The sequence below is a fragment of the Brachypodium distachyon genome, chromosome 4 (genome assembly GCF_000005505.3).
Source record: "Brachypodium distachyon strain Bd21 chromosome 4, Brachypodium_distachyon_v3.0, whole genome shotgun sequence".
NCBI classification, from domain to species: domain Eukaryota; kingdom Viridiplantae; phylum Streptophyta; class Magnoliopsida; order Poales; family Poaceae; genus Brachypodium; species Brachypodium distachyon.
Window position 1 is genome coordinate 16,718,272 of NC_016134.3, and position 21,891 is coordinate 16,740,162.

The following is a 21,891-nucleotide window of genomic DNA, read 5'->3' on the forward strand; positions in this document are numbered from 1 at the left end:
GCCACCTTTCTTTCTTGTTAGGAAAGAGAAAGTCCTGGTGATAAACATAGTTCGAGAATTCAAGCTGTACAGCCTTTCACCTAAAAAAAAAAAGAATTCAAGGTGCACGAAGGTACACTCTGTCCCGTGCAGCCGTCCGTTGACTGAGAGACTGACCATCCCGTCAGCAGCCTTTGTGGATTTTTATACTTTCCCATCTCCTTTGCTCTTTGTGTGGTTATCGGGAGGACGTACTCTTCATTGACCTCAGCTAGCTTGACCGAGAGGTACCAATAACCCAAGATCGATGCCGGCAGGAGTGTTCTCGGTGCCGGCGCAATCCGGCTCCGGCGTGGAGTTCGACGCCAAGATCACGCCTATCGTAGTAACCTCCTGCGTCATGGCGGCCACCGGCGGGCTCATGTTCGGTTACGACATCGGCATCTCAGGTACCAGCTGTTTTAACCAAGATAAGAGTGGATTCCCTTTTTTTTTTTACTTTTTACCTCACTTAATAGGATTTTTTACAAATTTTTACTCCATTTGAACAAAAATTTGTGGCACAAATTAGCCCATCCAGCGCTTCTCCATTTTTTCCCAAACGAAGATGAATTGACTTACTCTGAACATAACCATGTTAAAACATATTATGACGGTTAATCGATGGTGGATCATTTCTTGAGGCGGGGTGTCATCCATGGACGATTTCCTGCGACAGTTCTTCCCGACGGTGCTGCGGAAGAAGCACGAGAACCGCGGGAGCAACTACTGCAAGTACAACGATCACGGCCTGCAGCTCTTCACCTCCTCGCTCTATCTCGCCGGCCTCGCCTCCACCTTCGTCGCGTCCTACACCACCCGCCGGCTCGGACGCCGGGCCACCATGCTCGTAGCCGGTGTCTTGTTTATCGTCGGCGTTATCTTCAACGGTGCCGCACGGAACCTCGGCACGCTCATCCTCGGCAGGATCCTGCTCGGCTGTGGAGTTGGCTTTGCGAACCAGGTCAGAGATTTCGGACTTCAGATTATCCGTATTTTCTTAGTTCAAATTGGCAATTACTCCGTACTTTACTCCTCGCTGCGTGACATTTCAACCTTTTTGGGTAAACGAATTTTATACTAGGCTCTCTCCGATCCATGGAGTTTTTTCAAAATGAGCAAATCAACACTGAAAAAAAAGTCGATTTCACCGAGCAAATGCGATACTTATAATATATATGTGAGCGTCCGCATCCACTCGTATGGCCGTACGGGAGCCTCAACCGTGACAGTTCTGAAACGGTCATGGAGAACTATCCGTGATAATCTTGTACCCTCGGAGACATCTTAATTAAGTTTTTTTTTAGAAAACATCTTAGTCAAGTTTGCGTCGCTAGAACGAGGATGATAACGATGATGGACATTTTGCACTCATGTTCCATGATGTAGTAATCGGTTTGGGTGTGTTGTAGTCTCATTTTCCTTTTTCCTAATTGATTGAACAACTTTCTCCATCTTGATGGAGTAATAGGTTAGGTAACTTTTTACATGCTTCGGATTAAAAAAACTAAATGATGAAATGTGCAGGCGGTTCCTCTGTTTCTTTCGGAGATCGCGCCGACTAGAATCCGCGGTGGCCTAAGCATCCTATTCCAGCTAAACATTACCTTCGGTATCTTATTCGCCAGCCTCGTCAACTACAGCACCAGCAAGTAGGTCATACATGTTTCTTTCTTTTGTACTTCAACATTTCGGATCAAATAATACAGCACTTAGTACTCCTTTTTATAAAAGATATTTTATCGTTGTTAATTTTAAGTCAAACTAATTTTGATAAAGTTTACAGAAATATGTATCATCATCTACAACTCAAATTAGTTTTACAAAATTCATGATATATATCTTTATAATATACTTATTTGATATTTAAATATTTTTTATATTATAGATATTATTAAAAAGTTGACTTAAAACAAATCTATAATCTATAGATTTGTTTTAAGTCAATTATAATCTATAGTTGGAAACAAAGATAGCAGTAATTATGGAAGTATTGTACAACCTGGTGCAGGATCCACCCATGGGGATGGCGGCTTTCGCTGTCTCTCGGCGGCATTCCAGCAGTGGTGCTCACCCTCGGCGCGCTCTTTGTGGTAGACACCCCCAACAGCCTTATCGAGCGTGGCCAGCTAGAGGAGGGCAAAGCCGTTCTCAAGAAGGTTCGCGGCACCAACAACGTGGAGCCAGAGTTTAACGAGATCGTAGAGGCAAGCCGCGTAGCCTGCAAAGTTAAGCACCCGTTCCGTAGCCTCCTACATCGTCACAATCGCCCCTTGATCGCCACCACGGTCCTCCTCCAGATGTTCCAGCAGCTGACGGGCATCAACGCCGTCATGTTCTACGCACCAGTGCTCTTTGCCACGCTAGGGTTCAAGAACGATGCATCCTTATACTCGGCTGCGGTCACAGGGGCAGTGAACGTGTTGTCAACGCTCGTGTCGATATACACCGTAGACTGGGTGGGGCGGCGGATGCTCTTGCTGGACGCCGGCTTGCAGATGTTCCTGTCGCTAGCGGCCATGGCCGTGGTAATGAAGATCAAGGTTACAGACCGCTCCGACAACCTTGGCCATGATTGGGCCATCATGGTCGTCGTCATCATATGCAACTTCGTGTCCTCCTTCGCTTGGTCCTGGGGCCCTCTCGGCTGGCTCATCCCGAGCGAGACCTTCCCACTCGAGACACGCTCCGCAGGGCAGAGTGTCTGCGTCTGCGTCAACTTCCTCTCCAGCTTTCTCTTTGCGCAGGTCTTCCTCTCGATGCTCTGCCATCTCAATTGCTTCATATTTGTCTTCTTTTCCGCTTGGGTTATCATCATGTCCCTCTTCGTCCTCTTCTTCCTCCCCGAGACAACCAAGGTTCCCATCGAGGAGATGACCGAAAGAGTGTGGAAACAGCATTGGTTCTGGAAACGGTTTTTTATTGACGATGGCAATAACCATGGGGTCAACACTACCACTGTTTATCAGAGCTCGCCATCATAATCGACGTCACTTGCATGAAAATAGTATTGCTGAACTAAGTGAGTTGGTCGTGTACTTAGGTAGTTCTTCGCTAGTTCTTCCTGGATGGATACAAATACTGATGTTAATAAGTGGTATTTCTATGGAAAGCCCAATGCGCCCTTCGTAATTCTTCTGTGTATATATACTACTTATTCAAAAAATTATTGTATGTAGGGGTTTCAAATGTGATTTTTAGAATGGTTGCAACTATAAGTTTCCTAGTTGCATGGGGTTGCAACTTGCAACTGTAATTTTTCCAAGAAAAAATATACTTAGATGATGGTTGATATATGTGGCATTTGTAAAAAAATCTCCAAAATCTTTTATTATGAAAGATTCGGTTTCTTGTTTTATGCTTTTCACTAAAAAACACAATCTTCGTTGCTTCTACCCTTTTTTTTCCGCCTGAGCACATGACTGAAGAAAAAGGATGGAGGCCTAAACATAGCCCAGCTAGCCTCTACCAGTTAGGGGACGAAAGCCCAGTATATATAGCAAAAATTCAAAAATAACTTAATCAAAAGCCTACTAAACAATATTCCTCCGATTCTCAATTGTTGTCGAAATATTACATGCATATAGACGCTTTTTAAGAATAGATACATCTATATTTGGGCAAATTTGAGTCAAGAATTTAGAATCGGAGGAAGTAGAACACATGATTTCTCTTATAGCAGTCTATTTTTTCTCAGTCGACTGAGCCATAGATGGACCTTTTTTTCTTGCGCAAAAGAGAGATTATATTGATTACATAAGGGTTACATCAAAGTTATCCGCTAGCGGATTACACCCCAACCAACAAGCGGTACTTTGGCTTGACCTCATGTAGCTTGCCATCAATATGGGGTGAAATAGAGTTGTTATCAATTCACATAATTCACAGCTTGTCAACCTCGTTGCTTCAGGTGACAAGAGCTATCTTGCTTGTGCAGCCATTTGGAGGATTGTTTTCAGCTCATCCCTGAGATTGTCAAGTTCTCAATTGAACATTGTAATAGAGTGTCAAAACAGGTGGCTCATGAAGTGGCCCGTTTTTCTAGGTTATCCCTTCCTAGTTCTTGGGTAGGTAGTCCTCCTCCTATTAATTCCCCTCCTGGTCAATAATGTAACTGTTGTCACCACAAATCAATAAAGCAGGGGTCTCTTTGACAGTTCAAAGTACTTCAAATTTTTAAATCTTGTCTGTCTGATCATTGGAGCATAAAATCCCGAGCGAAGCATATTTTATATCTTTACAACTTTATTGCAATATCCATCTCTGAAAAGACACCCCAACATCTTGCAACATATAGCCATACTTATATAGCCAAAAATGATATGTATGTAACAAATCCACATTCAGTGTAGGAAAGCATCTAGAAATTTATTGCAACACCTGCAGCATAAAAAACAAACGTGGCAACGACATAGTGTATGCAACAACGGCAAAAACAAATTATTTCTAGCATTAAAACAATCCCTCTTAAACCCAAAATCATCGCGGGTTACGGTCTTGCGTATGCAGCAAAAATACGCGTGCCTGTAGCTAGGCGCCATCCTCACCGGTTTTACCTCGGCAGTGATGAATCCGGCTTGCGGGAGCCCAGCCAAAGCCGGACCGAGCGATTTCAGATACATTCCCCTCAATTGTGGTGCCTTTTGAGAACTCAGTGGCATGAACTCGAACTTCAACACGAAGTTAACCATCCATGGCTTAAGATTGATGCATGAAGTCGAGGAAGAGAAGTATGACGGTTGGGAGGATGGACGGTGGAGGAGAGAAACTTTATGGAGGAAGGAAATGAAGTTAGTGCTCGGTAGAGGGAGGGGCGAAGAGGGGCATCGAGAAGAGAATCGGTTGGCCGAAGAACGAAGCATGCCATAGACGAACGACAAGGAAACGAAGGAGGATGGAGATAACCGATCGACCAGTTCCTATCAGACAGCTCATCAAGGGTCCAACGAGGCATCGGAGTTCTTGTTAAGTCGGTCCTTTTGGCAATTCCGGTACACACGCTTCTGGCTATTGACACCCCCAAGTGGTTTGGCGATGCCATTAATAAGAAGCAGCGGAGTTTTTTCTGGAAAGGTCGGTCGGATGCTCAACAGGGTCATTGTGCGGTGGCTTGGGACAAGGTTTGTCTCCTGACCCGTCTGAGCGGGCTTGGCATGAAGGATGCCAATTTGGTGAGCACCGCACTTCAGCTTCGTTGGCCGTGGCTGCAGCGCTCCGAGGTCTCTAAGCCTTGGACCTCCTTCCACATCCGTTTCAACCCACAAGTCCTCGCCCTCTTCCGCGAGGCTTGTTGCTCGGTTGTTGGAGATGGTCGCTCTACCCTCTTCTGGACGGATAACTGGATTGATGGGAGATCAATCGAGTCTTTCGCACCGGTCGTCTTCGCTACCGTTGGTCGGAGGACCTGCCATCGACGTTTGGTAGTGGATGCTCTTGTGGGAAGTGCTTGGATTCATGATATTTCCGGGCCCCTCAACGCCCAAGGCATGGCCGAATTTCTTCAGCTCGCTGATACTTTGGTGACAATGGCTCTCGTCCCGGGCCAGGAGGATGTTCTTCGCTGGAGGTGGTCAACCTCTGGGGTCTACTTCGCCAAGTCGGCGTTCCTTCACTTCTTCGAGGATCGCCCGACCTTTCCTCCTTGGTCGCAGATTTGGCGATGTTCGGCTCCTTTGAAGTGCCGGATCTGAGTGTGGCTTGCTTGCGCCAATCGTTGATGGACTGCGGATCGTTTGGAATGCCGTCATCTCCCCTTCAACGCGCGATGCCCCCCGTGTGACCAAGCCCCAGAAACCATGGCTCATCTTCTCTTGGGCTATGTCTTCACAAAGTCGGTTCTCCACGAGGTGTTGGCCAAGGCAGGGGCTCTTTCTTGCCTCCCTCGCCCCTCTGAGGACCTTGCTTCGTGGCTTGCGGCCGGAGCCTGCGGGCTCCAAGGCAAGGTGAAGGCTGCCGGTCGCTTCTCACCCTCGCTCTTTGGCGGATTTGGAACCTTCGGAATGCTTGCATTTTCGAGGGGGCTACTCTGGTTGTCGCTCGGCTCATCGAGGACATCTTTGTGGAGGCGGATTTGTGGCGTGCCGCTGGTGCACGTGCTCTTGACTGCCTCCCTCTCCACGCTCGTCCCCCGGACTCTAGTTCTGTACCTCCCCTTGTGTAGCCCTTTTTCGTTTTCCTTTTCCTTTCTTCTTCTTTTGTTTCTCTTTTCTTTCTTTTTTTTTCTTTGTTGACCCGCTTGGGTTTTTCTTGTACTCGCGCTTCTTGCGCTTTCTCCTTAATAAAAATGACACGTTGCTTGGCGTGTTTGAGAAAAAAAGGGTCCGACGAGGCCACAAATCCGTTGGTCTAAAGTTATCATTTATACCTTTTATTTTCTCGATAGTTTAGGCCGATGTCGTCTCTTGGAATGATCTCATACTAGTTTATAATCATCTCTGCCGATTAGTGTTTCCTGTTAAGGGCATCTGATAAAATTGGAATGATACATAGAAAAATTAGCATGGAACCTGCGTGAGCATGACACACACACAAATCAAGAAATGGTCCAAATATTTTAGCAATTTCACGACATGGTCGTTTTTTCTCTCGCAGATACGTCCCTGGAGGCTTGCTTCTGACCTTGCGTCTTTTCTGCTATCATACACAAAGGTCCTAAGTCTTCTACTTGCTCCTTTTTTTTTCTCTCAGCCTCATGAAGCCTTTCTTTCCCTTTTCTTACCAATAGATTCTTAATCTTTTATTAAGTCCATATCTTACAAAAATCTTAGTGAAGCCTTACTTACTAATGATTCTTCAACTTCTCTTTAAATCTATTGTTACATCTTTGCCAATCAGGACTCAAAAAATATCCAATAAGGTGCTCCCTCCGTTCCTAAATACTTGTCGTGTTTTTAGTGTTTGCAAGTGATAATTTTCTTCCCACGCTGAAGGTTCCCAAGCCAGATTTTGCTAATGCAAGAAACCATAAGATCTGTTATTTAATTAGATTAGGGACATATATGGAAAAAAAACGTAGTCCTGATCAATCAATTATGTACTCCATGAAGCAATTTTCAGCACTCAATGCACAAATTTTAATTGTTCGCAAAAAATGCACAAATTTTCACTGAAAATACGTTTCATTGGATATATATATTTGCTTTTTTTTCCAACATCCATCAAACAAAGCACTCGTCATTCAAATTGTTGAGCAGAAGTTGCTAAACACGAAACAAAGGTCTCCAGAACAGGCCCTTGCCTTGCCTTCAAATATATAAATGTAGCACGAATCTCGGAGACATTCTTTAAAAAAAACTCAAGACAGGTTCGGATACCAATTTTCCAGAAGCTAGAATATGAAAGATTTGGCATAAAAAGTCATAGCATCAGAACTGAGGATACAGGAAAAGAATAACCACCCACGAACCGAGATTATTTCTGTTCATATATTTATCATATCTTGTATCATACAAGATTACATCACAGCTGTCAGAAATAGGTACACAATTCACCGAAAAGACACTATCATATATTCATTTGACTATCTACACTGGAGGAAAGCTTTAGTTGGATATGTCGACGCCCCAACCATGAAAGCTGTGGTTGCCAGTACTTTTTTGTTTCAAACTTCTGACTGAGCAGGCAGTGAACCATTTCTGAGATCAGAGTAACTAAAGTTACTGATCTTAACAACCGGATAAGTAAGGAAGGAGCCAACCCGGAGGATCAGTGAAGAATTGACGGGGCGTACTCGTAAGCATAGCATGGATGGCCAAGTGACAAGCAGCACCATTGGATTCTTCCAAAATATTCCGAACCACACAACGGGGGGGTTTTAGTAATGCCTTCAACTCTTCTATTTCTGGCCATGGAATTTGGTTGGTGCAGAACCAATCGAGCAGAGGAAATAGGTGTGACTCCAGTATGATAGTAATTGGTTGATGGGTCTCAGCAATTTTAATCGCTTCATAACAAGTAGCTGCAAAAGTACGAGCTGGCTCCGTGCTTTGTATTCTAAAATTTGTTGCACCGATGAACTCCGCCGTGTTGTTATTCCTAATCAGCACCCCTGCACCACCTTCAGTGCCATCTTGTGGAATAAAAGAAGCCACGTTCAACCTAAGTATCACCGGATCTAGTTGGTATACTTCTGATGCAGGTTTTGTTCCTTCGATATTGGCACTGGGCAGCACTGCAACATGACATAGACTTTCATGCATATGTAGTTTCCACCTGGAAATGACATAAAAGTTATAAAAGATCCCACCTTCTCTATTCTGCACCAGCATCTGTGGAGTGAATTTTTCAGGTCCAGGTTGGTGTGGAAGTAGTACTCCGGTCACAGGGGTACCATAGTTGCACTGTTCCAGCTCCTGAGGAACAGTATCCTGCATCAACTTATGTGGAGCCATTTGCCCTGATCCAGGTTTACCGAGAAATAGTGGTGCAAATGCCGGTGCTTGAAAAACATAAATAAACATGTTAGACAACACATACCCCCAACAGGCCAACGAAGATATAGGTGCAATGTAATTGGTTTCTTCTTGTTATTGATATTTTTTCCGTACTGGAAAGAATATTGCAAGAGAGGACTAAATAAAAATGCAACCAATCACTCATACTTTATCTCAAGCGGTCAAATTTCTATGCATTAGCATAAACAGTACTGTTAACAAGAGGGGCAACGAAGGTAGACATCTGCAGCAGCAGCATGTCTATGTGTGCATAACTGAACCAGATACTTTTTAAGCGAATTAGAAAAAACTTCCACTGGATCCTGTGCCTGTACCCTCATAGGACGCATATGCCACTGTTGTTTGATCATGCGTACATTCAAGTAGAAAACATAAAAAAATCGTGTCTCTGAACAAACTCATAATATGTACAGATTAAACATGGCTGAATCAGCGTCACGACATGATATGTGCATACTAAAATCATAAAGCTGAATAAGAGAATTCAACGTTAAGTAGGTATCTAGTTATATTTGACAACAATAGCATTGTATTACAAAAAAATAATTAAATCAGCACAGGAGAAACGAGGCTTACTACGATACGAAGCAAGTTAGTTGTCAGAACTAACTATAATTTAACATGCAAAGCTTACAAGCCATAAGAATTTCGTTTTTTCATACTGAACTTGCATGCCAATCAGGAAAAACATCACAAACCTGTTATAAGTGAGACATGTTGGGTTAGCCAAGAGGAAATGGTACTAACCAACAGTGGAATTATTGCGCGGGTCATTTGCTAAAGCAGGAGCTCCCGGGTTAAAAGCCGCTTCTTGGCTAAATGTTCGAGCATGTCTGACTGGAAAATTGTTCACTACATGCATGTGACATGATGCTTAGTGTAACTACACACTTAAGTGACCAAAATGTAGATTAAGAAAGCAGGAAACACTTACTAACCAGCATTCGAATCTGTCTGCTGCGGAGGAAATGTCATGGTAGGAATCCTTGAACCAGGAGCAGATGATTGATTAAGCATTGCAGAATGACTGAGCACTGCACACATGGCACATAACGATTAGTGTAAAGAAATACTTAAGCTGCATAAATGTATAGAAGCAAACAAGAAGATTTACTAACCATCATTTGAGTTTGGTGGAGCAAATGTTGCTCCAGGAATCCTTGAGCTAGAAGCAGATAATTGATTAAGCATCGGAGCATCTCTCAGCACTGCGCACATACAACATAATGATTAGTCAAAATTCATGGTTCAGACAGAAGTAAAACACATTATGTACTTATACCATCTGAGAGTAAGAAAGCAGGAAACATTTACTAACCAGCATTCAAATCTGTCTGCTGCGGAGGAAATGTCATGGCAGCAATCCTTGAACCAGGAGCAGATGATTGATTAAGCATTGCAGAATGTCTGAGCACTGCACACATGAGACATGATGATTAGTATAAAGACATACTTAAGCCTCATAAATGTATAGAAGCAAACAAGAAGATTTACTAACCATCATTAGAGTTTGCTTGCTGTGGACTAAATGTTGCTCCAGGAATCCTTGAGCTAGAAACAGATAATTGATTAAGCATCGGATCATCTCCCAACTCTGCGCACATGCAACATAATGATTACTCAAAATTCATGGTTCAAACAGAAGTAAAACGCAGAATCTAGCTATAATATCACTACTTGCTTTATGAATTAAATAAGTGGAAACGTATTATTATGTATGTAGTAACGATCTTGAGCTGTTTTTTCTTATCCAATACAACTATGCAGCGGATTAGTAAATTGTCATGCTTCAAGAATATGAACTAGAATGGAGTGCTTGCATGTAACAGAGTTCAACCGTTCAGTTGGATCTCAAAAATGTTGTTCAGAAAATAGCTTAGAGCTATGCCATAGATATGTTATTTGTTTGATATAATCAGAAAATAAAAATATTTCAACTGGATCAGCGCAAAACTTCGTATTCTGTATTTGCATCTACTCAGATGGAGTATGAGAGTAAACGTTAGATACATGACGAGGAGCGATAAACAGAAACCTTGTCAACAAGTATATCTACCATAGGTGTACATTGACTTTGTTAACTTTAGTTTCTCCTAGCAAACATTCATTTTAGAAAGCCTTTTCTGATAGAGTTGATATAAGTTCGAGAAATAATGAATTATCTGAAAGACAGGGTAACAAAAATTGTATGCATCAGGCATTTTTCATCGAAGATAAACATGGTAGTAAAAAAAATAATCCTTGAGAAAAAAAATCTTGCTGAAAATACCGATATTCATTCACAACGCATACATTATAGTGGGGTGGAGGTAACATTGAGAAAAATGGCAATAGCACAGGTAAAAGAACTACATCTATTAGCATAATAGAGCAAGCGTTAGTTAAATCCGTAAATGTCATTTCAAGAAAATTTTCAGCAGCATTAACAGAGGATGGGTTAAAGGTTAATGCACTAAACCTCTATCTGAAGAAAAATCGGATGGATCATCAGCCATCTGAGGCACACAAAGTCTGAACAATAGAACACATTAGATAGTTTATATGCAGAACTAAGCTAAAATAATAATTTTAGTCAACTGGTTGAAATAGCATACCTAACATTTTAAAAGCAATACAAACTGCATTTCTTACAGTTCTTACAGAGCGTGTAAGGCATAATAAATAAATACAGAACCATGCTAACGAAATCTTCTCCATGAAAGCTCAGCGATGAAATGGAGCCTCACAGCTCATTTTCTCCCACTCAAGTAGTCAACTAATATAATTTCCCAATGTGATGGTGCCTTGCCAACATGAAGAACTTCCAGGAAAAGAACCAGTAACAAGAAGCTGAAGCAAATCTTTAAAGCCAAGATCATCATTGAACATAAATTTTAAAAGAATCATTCGTTCCAGTAGCGACAAGTCTGCAGAGGAGATGTAATAACTCATTCCAATAGCAACAATTCCGCGAACCATACTAAATCAAATCTTCCATTCCACCAGCAACAAATCTGCACTACAGAGACCAGAAGGAATTAACCGTTCAAGCCTAACTGACGAATATTTCTTAGGGTACAAGCATCGAACAGGTTGAGGGTGGCATGGCAGGAAAGCGACAAGAACAAGAAAAGCACGATTCAATACGAAATTTGAAGCACCAACCTGCTATGTGTCGCTTGAATCCACGAGTATTCAGCCAAATGTAGCGTCCACGATTTCTCGTCCGGTTGCTGGAGCCAACAGGTTCTGGAGGAAGAGAAGAAAAATCATTGCAAGAACGCAACCAATAAGCCAAAAATCATTGCAAAAACGCAGCCAACAAGCCCCGGCAGAAAGAAAAACCGCAAGAATCAAAGCAGTAACAGCAAGAATCAGAACCACCGCGAGAATAAGAGCAAGAACCGCACCTTAGGCTCGGGTCCAGTAAAGCCAACACGGCGAGGTTGATCAGGCGGCAGGGGACGTCCTCGGATGCTCCGGGGATGGAGGCCAGGTAGGCGAAGAGTTCGCTCGTCTTGCGGCTGGATACGAGCGCGAATACGAGATCTGGGTCGACATGGCTGAGGTTGAGGTTGGGGCCGAAGCCGGCGAAGACCATCCGCACGCGCGGGCGCGAAGAGAGAACCCAAATTAAGCAGCCTCAGAGAGAGACGGAGCAACGGGAAGAGGCTAGCGCGATGGTAAGAGCAGACGAGGAAGTTCGTTGCTGGCGAGCTCTCAAGTCGATGGCGGTGTGGTAGGCGAGGCAGCGGAGGAGGTGGTTGTAGGTCGGCGCCGGAGGGCAAGAAGCTAAGGAGCGCGGCGTCTCTTTCCCTTTAAAAAGGAAGAGAAAGAATGGCGGAGAGTTTCAGGAGAGCAAGAGAAACTAAGGCTGGGCTTGCCTACAAAGTTGGGCCGTGCGGGAACATAATGCCAGCCCACGTGCGACCGATGGGCACGGGGAGAGTCTCGATAACTTTAGTCCCACCTCGGCAAGCCAGACGAATCACTACCAGTTTATAAACTGCCGCCAAATTATCCCTTAAAATCGGAACGATACAGAGAAGATTAGCATGGTCCTGACGCAAGGATGACACGCACAAATTGAGAAACGGTCCAAATTTTTTTGAGATTTTGCGCGGTGGTCCTTTTCTCTCGCGGACATGCCCCTGAAGCCTTTTCTTTCGCGTCCTTTCTATCTCGTGCGCTCTTACGAAAAGGCCCCTAATATGTTTCTGTCGTTTCACCAACACCATTTCTGCTATCCATCTCAAGAGAAAAACACCATTTCTGTTATCTAGTACTGCAGCTGACGTAGAATTATCCTCTTGCATGCGATTGATAGTATGTCCTCCAATTTAAACAGACCCTTCGCAATTTTTCGGCAAGAAAACCCATAATTTTATATAACATTGAAGTGGCTAAACAAAACATTTTTACTGAAAGTAAAAAAGGAACGAGATGATGGTACGTATCTTAATCCTGTCCCCAACATAACAATTTCATTTCGGCACAGAAACAGAAACATGCCCTCACAGAAAGAAGGTGAGGTGATGAAATAATGGGACCATTATTAGCAGAGTAAATTTTACAGGACCACGGATTTTGAGGCAGCCTTCTCACGGAGCACTTGTAGATGCTAATATGTCTACAAAATCACAACTTTTGTGTCCAATTGTCTCAGTCCACCCAAAACACGTGTTTATGCTCATTTGACACTATTTCTTACAGGTGGGGCCCGCACGTCAGATGGCACGTCCCTGATCGTAGCGCTCTGGCTCTCGCTCATAAGTCCCGTGGTGAGCGGCACGATCGCTAGCGCCGACTGCGCCAACCGCACGGCGTCGCTCTTGTACCTCAACATGTAGGGCCGCGTCGCCGTGGCAATCGGGACCCCGGTCGCGGCGATCGCCTCCGCTTTGATCTGAATTTGAAATTCCCCTAGTAAGGAATCAGAGACACAGAAGGATTTGGGGGATTTTGCAAAAGGGGATAAGTTGAATTTGGGGGGGAATTTCGGACCTGGAAGACGCCGATCCGGTAGTTGTGGTCGGAGTCGGGGAGGAGAAGCGCGGCGGAGACCTTCACGGAGTGGCCGGCGGGGATCGAGGCGGCGGCGCCGGCGAGGGACACGGCGACGCTAGGCTGCTGCTTTGTGTAGTCGAAATAGAGTGGACGGCGGACGGAGATGGGACCCTCGACCGAGCAGCGGCGGACGAGGAAGAAGCCAAGCAGGAGGGACGCGGCGGACAGGGCGGCGAAGGCGAGCGCCCCGCGGGCGAGGGCAGGGGCGGCACGGCGGAGGGCGCCGACGAGCGAGGCGGTGGGGAGGAGCAAGAGGCCGAGGAAGGCGGAGAGGGCGCGTGAGCAGAGGTAGGCCAAGAGCCCGCTGAACCTGACGTGCGGGCCCGGTGGGCCCCACCGGTAAGAAATAGTGTCAAACGAGGTTAAACACATGTTTTGGATGGACTGAGACAATTTGATACAAAAGTTGTGGTTTTGTGGACATATTAGCATTTACCAGTGCTCTGTGAGAAGGCTGCCTCAAAACCTATGGTTCTGTGAAATTTACTCTTGTTAGCAAGATATGAACAACGATAATGTAGGTTTCTGAGATCCACCGTTGAGATCCTAACTGAAACATAACTCTGATGCGCGCATCAGGGAAATAGCTCCACCTGAGGCGGGAAACTGGTAATAATTCCATCTTAGCTAGAGGAAACAGGTAACATCAACAAATGAAGCACTCTAAATCTTGTTAGCACAATTTTCCATCTCCATGCTCTGTATTCCCTGGAGGGATTCTCCGATGGCATGCAGTTCCTTGATGATATCTCCAGTTGACATTCTACTCGATGGCAATTCCTGAGAGCAGGACATTCCAAGTCTAAGCAGTGAAACAAGGCATTCAAGTGCTCTCCTGTATGAAAGCGCATTTGCAGTCTTAAGCCCACTCCCAAGGTCGATAGAAAGTCGTGGGTCAACAACATCCAACATTCTGTCACACAGACCAAGCTGAGCATATTCACGGAGGCTTAATCCTTGCCTGGATTTGCTATCCGTGGGCATCTTCCCGGTGACCGTTTCTAACACGACAATTCCATAGCTGTAAATATCTCCATGCGTCGACACCATGTTTCCAGCACCATACTCTGTTGCATCAAAATAAAGGTAAACAGTTCAAAATTTACTTTAAGTTGAAAGATTTTAGATAAATAGAACCATATATATCATATAAAACAAATTCTTCCATAATTCAACTATGCAGCATGCTATATTAGATAATAAAACAAAGTAGTGATAAAGGTAAACAAGAAGGGAAATATTAAGCTAACCTGGGGCAGCGTAACCAATTGTCCCTCTAAATCCCATTGAGCTCATGACTGATGGAGAATTGAGCTTTCTTCAACAAGAAGAGAGTCCAAAATCTCCAACATGGGCTACCATTTCAGCATCTAAGAGCACATTACTTGACTTCAGATCACAATGTACAGTAGGTGCAGGCCCATGGCAATGCAGGTAGTCCAACGCATAAGCCACATCACGTAGTATGGTCACTCTTTGAAGCAGATTCAAGTGCTTCTGCTCTGTTTTGTCGTTTGTGTGAGGATGTAGCCAACCTTCTAGATTACCATTAGGCATGAAGTCATACACTATTGCTTTGAAGTCATTCCTTTGGGTGTCAATACTTGAGCAAACTGTTATTATCTTGACAAGATTCCGGTGCCGCATGTTTCGGAGAGCTTCACATTCAGCAGTGAAACTCTCGAGCGCTTTAGGAGTTTGAAGTTTCAATACCTTGACAGCAACAAAAGTTGCGCTTTCTCCAGCATGGCCATCTAACTTACCTTTGTACACAGAACCAAATGATCCAGAACCCAGCAAATTGCTCACCGAGAAATCATCCGTTGCCTTTACCAAGTGAGAATAAGAGATCAATGAGCGATCTTGCATGGAGTTTGTTGAAGGAATCATTTCTTTTCTTTTTTTCTGACAAGTAAGGAGCTTGTACAGTAATGCAAGAACGGCTAGTGTTGAAATGAGAGAAACAAGCGTAGGTACCACCGGAAATTTATGTTTTTTCTTTGCTATTTGCAAAGAACAAAGGGGCAAATGCAGACCAGGAATCCCACCACAAAGCTTTCCATTGCCTTGTATTGATACTGCTGTAGAATTTGCAAAAACTCCAACAATTGGCACTTGTCCAGCTAAGCTATTGAAGGAAAGGTTGAGATAATGGAGTGTGGTGAGGTCCCCTAAGGACTTTGGTATCTGGCCTGACAAATTGTTGCTGGAGAGGTCAAGGGTTTCTAGACCCTTCAGTCCGCCCAGGACTGATGGGATGCCACCATTTAAGATGTTTTGGAGAGAGAGGACCTGCAGAAGTTGACATCCACCAAGCGTGTCTGGGATTTCACCTGACAATTTGTTAGATTCTGCACGGAAATCGACAAGATTTTTCAGATTTCCAATTTCTTTAGGTATCGACCCCTCCAAGTTATTATTTGATAGATAAAAATACCCTGAAGAGTTACAATGTCGAATAATCCACTGGGTATTTGTCCTGTAATGTTATTACTTGACACATATAATCCAAACAACTTTGTGAGGTTTACAAGTGTGCTTGGCAAATCATGGCTGAAGTCATTCATGTAAAGGTCCAAATAATTGAGTTCGGTAAGATTGCCTATTGTCCATGGAATTGACCCACTAATTTTATTTTCACCTCCAGTGAGTCCTCCCATGTATTTAAAGCCTACCCAAAGAAGAGGGAAGAGTGCCGGTGAAAGAGTTTTGCATGAGGACGAGACGTTGTAGATTGACGAGATTACCAATACCTTCAGGAATGCTTCCTTTGATTCTGTTGGATTTGAGTTCAAGATGTACTAGCGAAGTGGAAAGGTTGGAAAGAGAAATAGGGAGAACTCCCTCAAACTTATTGGCATTCAGTCCCAAAACTTGTAGCTGGGAGCAATTTGTTAATGCAGTTATGAATTCCTAATCTTTGGGCTCTTTAGCTTGAAGCAAATTATGCGAAATTTGTAGCCAATAAAGATCTCTTAACCTTCCAAGCTCTGGAGGAACATAGCCGCTGAAAAAATTACAGTTGAGTTGAATTTCTGATATATCAGAAGCATTAGCTATGGAAGCTGGGATGTGGCCATGAAATTTGTTTCTGTCCATTCATATCATTTGGTTGGAGGTATTGTTCCACTTAACATATTGTCCTGAACAACAAGGAATTTTAAGGACGAAATGTTCCAAAAGGAAATGGGGATTGCTCCAGTTAAATTGTTACTGCTTAACGTGATCGTGGATAAGCTGGACAACATGCCAAAAGATGAAGGGATAGATCCTGATAGCATGTTGAAGCTGAGAGCAAGATACCACATTTTGGAGAGGTTGCCTAGACCAGGTGGTATTTCACCAGACAGTCGGTTGTGACCCAAACTCATGTATTCCATCGATGTCAACTCAGCAAGCCGTGGTGGGATCTCTCCTGACAAGTTGAGAAAGTATCTATTATATGTTGAAAGCACATTATGATCAACTGGAAAAACTGAAAGAAGACTAAAGTGGATCACAACCGATAGATCTTCACGATTCTACCAAAATAAGTCATGCCAATAGGGAAGTAGATCATTGTAACTGTGGAACAGTTGATATATGTTCATAATTGCATCTAAAGAGAACCACAACCATAGATATCCCTATCCAAACGGATCACAACAGATCGACCTTTATCATTTTACCTAAACATATAATGGCTGATAGATCTTCATCATACGTAAACGAATCACAATGACATATTTTCATTACAATGCCTAAACATCAGTCAGACACTGATCTCATGGTTATTAACTACTAATGGCCCACAAGCAATAGATACTCATAATTTACACCTCGTATGAAAGCTAATCGAGCTTTCAGTTTGAGTACTTTTTTTGTGAGGATTTCAGTTTGAGTACTGATCTAATACCATCGTGCAATGTTCTGAACCTTAACTTGTACTGTTTTAATATGGCATAAGAAAGACCAGCTAGATCAAGAGTCAGAATTTACTTTCACTTGATCTAATATCATGTACAAACAACCTACTGGCGATGACCGGCTGGCTTGCGACCCGAACTAATTCTATGTACTGATCTAGTATCATGTACAGATGACACGCCAGCAACAATTTGGCACTTTTGCAAACAATACTACATGTCTATGTGAGTTGAAAGCCTAAAGATGATTGTTCCGGCACAATCACGCAGGACAAAGCAATAGTTTCTTTCAAGATCAAATTCGAAAGAACTTTTAAGGCACCTATCTTCTTTGCAGGGATCTCACCTTGGAGCTGGTTGCTGAATAGGTCAAGCCTGGTGAGTTTGGTGCATCCTCTGAGAGCTGCAGGAATGCTGCCTTGGAGAGAATTGTCACTCAGGTTCAGCAGCCTGAGTCTAATAAGACGACCAAGCTCCGGAGGTATCTGCCCAACTAGCTGGTTATCACTGAGGTCCAGCTTCTGGAGGAAGGACAGGTTCCCCAAGGACGGCGAGAGCCATCCTGATAAGTTGTATGAGTGCAAGCGCAGCGCGACAACCCTATCAGGGTGCCGCCGGCCTCCGCAGATGACACCTGGCCAGCTGCAGTAGCTGCCGGACGAGTTCCATGATGGAAGCGGGCCTCCGGACAGCATGGATTTGAAAGAGAGGAGAGAGAGCTCGTCGGCTGTGGTTGTGTTGCTGCTCACCATCCTGTTAGAAGAGGGGGGATGCAGTGCATGGGATGGGAAGGCGCACAGCAGCAAGGAGAAGACGACCAGTGCCAGTGCTCCAGCCATAATAGAGAAATGTAAGGTATGTTGGCTCACATGTACATTCCAGTTTGCTACTTCACCACAGAAGCAGCACGCACAAACTATATTAATAGACTTTCGTGTCACAATTAGTAGTCTTAATTTTATCACTGCTATGAATTTTTGTCCCCTCGAGAAATAGGCAAGTCTCATTTTCGTTGAAGTGAAACCATTAGAGTATGTACAGCGATAGCGCTGTGGTCAGGCTACATTTTGCTGACCAGAAATTCAGAACAGTAAAGCAGAGAGCACACGGTTTAAGAATCAGCAAAAGTCATCAGTCGCTAGCAAGCCCCTCAATGTTAACATGCTCTGTTACATGCCTACAATGTGAACTGGAGGCCAGTATGTAGACCGAGTCACGGCAAGAATTTCTGTTCTCAACAAATCTAGAATAAGAGAGGACACAAAAAATTGATTAGTCTAACAAGCTTTTTTTGGAAGCTGAGATTCCAAAGGACGAAGCCTAAATTACCCTAGATGCAACATTAAAACAGAATTGAGTGTGAATTTGAGTTCACAGGTTAGTGTTTCACAAACTGAGGATTGTGTTTGGTCCAAAAAATAAATAAATTCAGTACCATTGGATCACACAAAAGTCACCGGTCTGTAGTCATCTTGTCAGCCTCGGCAGATGATGTTCATTGGTCAAGCTCTGGTGTGCTTGATTTAATATATGAACTACAGATAGTGGCAGCACTTGTCATTGTCATGTACATATGTCTTGTGATAAGAACATATTTGAAAAAAGAGGATTTTTGACTTTGTCAGCTTACAAGACCGTGTCCTTTATGCTCAAGTGACCATGCCGTCATCCACTGGTTAGCCAAATTAAAAGTATATCACCTCTGTCATGAATCATATCGTTGACCAGATTAGCCTACCATATCCCCACTTCAATCATTGTTCCAAGCTATTTGTTTTTGGTAACTTAGAAAGTTAACGCAGCGCACTGAATGTGACCATCAAGGCATGAGCGCATCGACTAACTGAAAAATTGACTGATTGACAGTACAGTAGTTCAGGTAGAGACACCAAAGACAGAAAAATACAGCGAAGGAACTCTGAGTACCTACGCTCGATGCCACCTCACCTCACACTTCAATCCGGAACGGCGGAATCCAACCTCAAGCATCGATCGAGTCGCCGATGCGGGAGCTCTGCGCCTAGTCGGTGCTGTGCAGTTGCCGGGATTCCGCATCTGCGTCTGCCTACTTTCGGGTCCCAGGTCATCGCTGCCACCGCTGCTTCCTCCTCTTTGGATCCGTCGTCGGGGCAGCATCCCCCTACTACCACCACCCGAGAAATTTGTGTCGGAAATGCACGAAACCCTCCTCGGCGTTCGGGGCAGCCGCTCACGTTTTTTTTCTACCAAACCGAAAGAACGAGGAAATTGCACGAAACTTTGGTCAAAACACGGCTCGACGTATATTTTGCGCAAACCACCTGTCTAATCTGTTGCACATAGGTACTAATCAGAGTTTTAGCACGTTAACCCGGTTTCTGACCTGTGGGGCCCACCCGTCAGTGCCAACGTGGCAATTAGGGCTTGCCAGGGTGGAGCGGGTCGGGTTTCTTAGCCGGTCGGGTATGGTTCCAGTGGAATAAAAGAAATAAAGGACCCGGCCCAGCCCAGCTCTGCTCTTCTTCATCTCAACCCGAGCCCTGAGCGAAAGTAGCAGGCGGCGGCCGGTGGAGCGGCGGCGGCTGCGGGAAGCTCACCGACGATGGACTCGGGAGAAGGCTCTTCCGCTGGCGTCAGGTAAACCCTTTGCCCCCTTCTGTCTACATCTCTATTTGATTGAGAAGCTGTTGGAATTCGTTTACCCGCCTGGAACCCTAGTTTCGTCGCCTTCGTTTTTGGAATCGATCGACATGTATTTCCTTTGGATTCTTGAAATTAGGGGTGTGTTTATGGTCGTGATGCAATTCTGTGCTCGATTATGTCCTTTGTTTAGAACCGGGTCCATTAGATGTGGGCGAAATCAAGGATTTTGGGCTTGCATCGACAAGTTCTTATTTTTCTATAGAATGTTTGTGGTCAAATATGTACTATCTCCGATCCTAATTGTTGTCGAAATACTACATATATCTAGACACTTTTTAAGAATTGATACGTCCATATTTGGACAAATTTGAGACAAAAATTTAGGATCGGAGGGAGCACTATTTTTGAAACATTGTGGGGGTAAAGAGCATTGAATTTCTTGTGTATATGTTGGCAGCAAGGAGAGAAACACACAATACAATATGGAGTGGCCTAGTGATTGTTTTATAGAAGAACCAAGGCCAATTCATCAAGACTGGCCAATGAACATTCAATTCGATCTGAACTTGAATTGGCCTTTTGACAGTCAGTTTGAGGTGAATTTGGATTGCAATTTCCAGGGCTCAGAGAAGAAACCTATTGATCTGAATCAGGAAGACAATGAATTTGACTCTTATAAGTAATGATTCAGGGTGTGGAAATGTTGGTGTTGATGGCCACACCGAACTTGATCCAGAGTTGTTCCCTGCAAGTGATGCTGATGTAGATGAAGTGGATGGTGATGAAGTGGATGAATTGGAAGAATTGAGCAAGGTAGCCATGTCCAGGGCAGCAAGGAGAGTAGAATCAAAGGCCAAAGCAACTAAGGCAAGAAAGTTGAAGCAAAAGATTGCTGCTGGAACAACAAAGGAAGATGCATATGTGATTAGTGATAGCTGCAGTTCAGATATTAAAGGCATCACTGATTCAAGTGATGATGATGGAGTTGAGTTGATTTCCCAAAGATGTGTCTTGAAGAAAAAGAGCAGAGCAAAGGCACTAAAGGACATGAAGTATTATGATGACAAGAAAAACAAAGCACATGAGCAGCTGGAGGTGGATATGTACTTTGTTAATGTGAGAGAAGTCAGGAAGGCCATTGAAGACTATCACATTAAATACACAAGGAACTTCACTTCTCTGAAAAATAATCAAGAGAGAGTGGTCGCTTGTTGTAGCTCAAGTGGGACATGCTCTTTCATGTTTATCTCTGTAATAAAAGGAGAAACCACACACTGTATTAGGCAGCTCAATCTGTCTCACACTTGTGGCACAAATACTGAAACCTCAAGGATCAATAGCTCATGGATTGCCAAGAAGTATGAAGATCTAATTAGGAGTGATCCAAGCATAAATATCAGTGTTATTCAAGATAACATCATGAGAGAGCATGGATGAAGCGACCGCCCCCGTACAGGGTTCGATCTCTATGCTTTTAGTGCTAGTCCCTGGATCGACTCACTAACGCACACAGTTCAAGATGTAATATCGAGAAACAAAGGTCGAATAATTTTATTACATCGTCATCATCCAGAACTTTAGAGTATTTACAACTTTGCATAACCTCTCGGGTTAGCATTTAAAAATAACATAGTTTATTCAAACGAGGGAAACATTGAGCCAAAACAACGCCACAGAGAGTGCATGATGGAATGCAGGCTCGTGACCCAAACAACGTAACCTCACTCATCGTCGGAAATTCCTGCAACAGTTTAAAGGTTGCAGCCACTAGGGTCAATACATTGAATGTATTGGCAAGTTCACCGGAGTTTATAACAGATTCTATCAAATATATGCAATATTGGCTA

The 21,891-nt window shown here is 43.8% G+C and overlaps 5 protein-coding genes, 1 non-coding gene and 1 pseudogene across 13 annotated transcripts; 4 read left to right on the plus strand and 3 right to left on the minus strand.

The window, feature by feature from the left end:
- The first annotated feature begins 205 nt into the window (after positions 1-205).
- Positions 206-3,314, plus strand: LOC100842474 (sugar transport protein MST4). Its single transcript, XM_003575901.4, has 4 exons — positions 206-428; positions 663-982; positions 1,546-1,670; positions 2,030-3,314. The coding sequence occupies exons 1-4, from the start codon at positions 287-289 to the stop codon at positions 3,000-3,002; spliced, it is 1,560 nt and encodes a 519-aa protein (XP_003575949.1). The 5' UTR covers positions 206-286; the 3' UTR covers positions 3,003-3,314.
- Positions 3,315-6,466: 3,152 nt separating this feature from the next.
- LOC112269036 lies at positions 6,467-6,572 on the plus strand. The gene has a single exon (XR_002960626.1). It is a non-coding gene; the product is annotated as a U6 spliceosomal RNA (small nuclear RNA).
- An 832-nt stretch (positions 6,573-7,404) lies between these two features.
- LOC104584522 lies at positions 7,405-12,300 on the minus strand. Of its 8 annotated transcripts, XM_024455338.1 has the most exons (11): positions 11,861-11,918; positions 11,616-11,699; positions 11,066-11,464; positions 10,929-10,982; positions 9,970-10,065; positions 9,790-9,885; positions 9,590-9,679; positions 9,410-9,505; positions 9,219-9,323; positions 8,264-8,455; positions 7,405-8,188 (listed from the first exon to the last, which is right to left on the minus strand). In XM_024455338.1, the coding sequence occupies exons 3-11, from the start codon at positions 11,166-11,168 to the stop codon at positions 7,683-7,685; spliced, it is 1,338 nt and encodes a 445-aa protein (XP_024311106.1). In that variant the 5' UTR covers positions 11,169-11,464; positions 11,616-11,699; positions 11,861-11,918; the 3' UTR covers positions 7,405-7,682. The 8 variants fall into 8 exon arrangements, 6 of the variants coding, with proteins under 6 accessions (XP_024311106.1, XP_024311105.1, XP_024311108.1 ...); XM_024455337.1 differs by lacking the exon at positions 11,066-11,464 and having other exon boundaries at positions 10,930-10,982; positions 11,861-12,291; XM_024455340.1 differs by having other exon boundaries at positions 10,930-11,464.
- Positions 12,301-12,446: 146 nt separating this feature from the next.
- LOC112269035 lies at positions 12,447-12,558 on the plus strand (annotated as a pseudogene).
- A 395-nt stretch (positions 12,559-12,953) lies between these two features.
- On the minus strand, positions 12,954-13,889 carry LOC104584961 (seipin-1). Its single transcript, XM_010240820.3, has 2 exons — positions 13,455-13,889; positions 12,954-13,356 (listed from the first exon to the last, which is right to left on the minus strand). The coding sequence occupies exons 1-2, from the start codon at positions 13,887-13,889 to the stop codon at positions 13,141-13,143; spliced, it is 651 nt and encodes a 216-aa protein (XP_010239122.1). The 3' UTR covers positions 12,954-13,140.
- An 83-nt stretch (positions 13,890-13,972) lies between these two features.
- On the minus strand, positions 13,973-18,665 carry LOC100842782 (receptor kinase-like protein Xa21). Its single transcript, XM_024455164.1, has 3 exons — positions 17,769-18,665; positions 14,768-16,932; positions 13,973-14,584 (listed from the first exon to the last, which is right to left on the minus strand). Exons 1-2 carry the CDS (start codon positions 18,427-18,429, stop codon positions 16,622-16,624), a joined length of 972 nt encoding a protein of 323 aa, XP_024310932.1. The 5' UTR covers positions 18,430-18,665; the 3' UTR covers positions 13,973-14,584; positions 14,768-16,621.
- Positions 18,666-19,945: 1,280 nt separating this feature from the next.
- On the plus strand, positions 19,946-21,509 carry LOC104584523. The gene is made up of 2 exons (XM_010239326.2): positions 19,946-20,038; positions 20,502-21,509. The coding sequence occupies exon 2, from the start codon at positions 20,705-20,707 to the stop codon at positions 21,479-21,481; it is 777 nt and encodes a 258-aa protein (XP_010237628.1). The 5' UTR covers positions 19,946-20,038; positions 20,502-20,704; the 3' UTR covers positions 21,482-21,509.
- The last annotated feature ends 382 nt before the right edge of the window (positions 21,510-21,891 follow it).

Excerpts from the sequence above, each read along its gene's own strand:
- LOC104584523 (XM_010239326.2), top strand. The coding sequence starts at position 20,705 with ATGAATTTGACTCTTATAAGTAATGATTCAGGGTGTGGAAATGTTGGT.
- LOC104584522 (XM_024455337.1), bottom strand. The coding sequence starts at position 12,051 with ATGGTCTTCGCCGGCTTCGGCCCCAACCTCAACCTCAGCCATGTCGAC. Across the intron at positions 10,983-11,615 it reads ATTCAAGCGACACATAGCAG|ACTTTGTGTGCCTCAGATGG; the intron begins GTTGGTGCTTCA and ends TCTATTGTTCAG. Across the intron at positions 9,680-9,789 it reads GCAGACAGATTTGAATGCTG|TGCTGAGAGATGCTCCGATG; the intron begins GTTAGTAAATGT and ends GTATGTGCGCAG.
- LOC100842474 (XM_003575901.4), top strand. The coding sequence starts at position 287 with ATGCCGGCAGGAGTGTTCTCGGTGCCGGCGCAATCCGGCTCCGGCGTG. Across the intron at positions 983-1,545 it reads GAGTTGGCTTTGCGAACCAG|GCGGTTCCTCTGTTTCTTTC; the intron begins GTCAGAGATTTC and ends TGAAATGTGCAG. Across the intron at positions 1,671-2,029 it reads GTCAACTACAGCACCAGCAA|GATCCACCCATGGGGATGGC; the intron begins GTAGGTCATACA and ends AACCTGGTGCAG.
- LOC104584961 (XM_010240820.3), bottom strand. The coding sequence starts at position 13,889 with ATGTGTTTAACCTCGTTTGACACTATTTCTTACCGGTGGGGCCCACCG. Across the intron at positions 13,357-13,454 it reads ACCGGATCGGCGTCTTCCAG|ATCAAAGCGGAGGCGATCGC; the intron begins GTCCGAAATTCC and ends TTTCAAATTCAG.
- LOC100842782 (XM_024455164.1), bottom strand. The coding sequence starts at position 18,429 with ATGAGACTTGCCTATTTCTCGAGGGGACAAAAATTCATAGCAGTGATA. Across the intron at positions 16,933-17,768 it reads ATTCAGCAACCAGCTCCAAG|GAGAGATCCCACCACGGCTT; the intron begins GTGAGATCCCTG and ends TCAACTTGTCAG.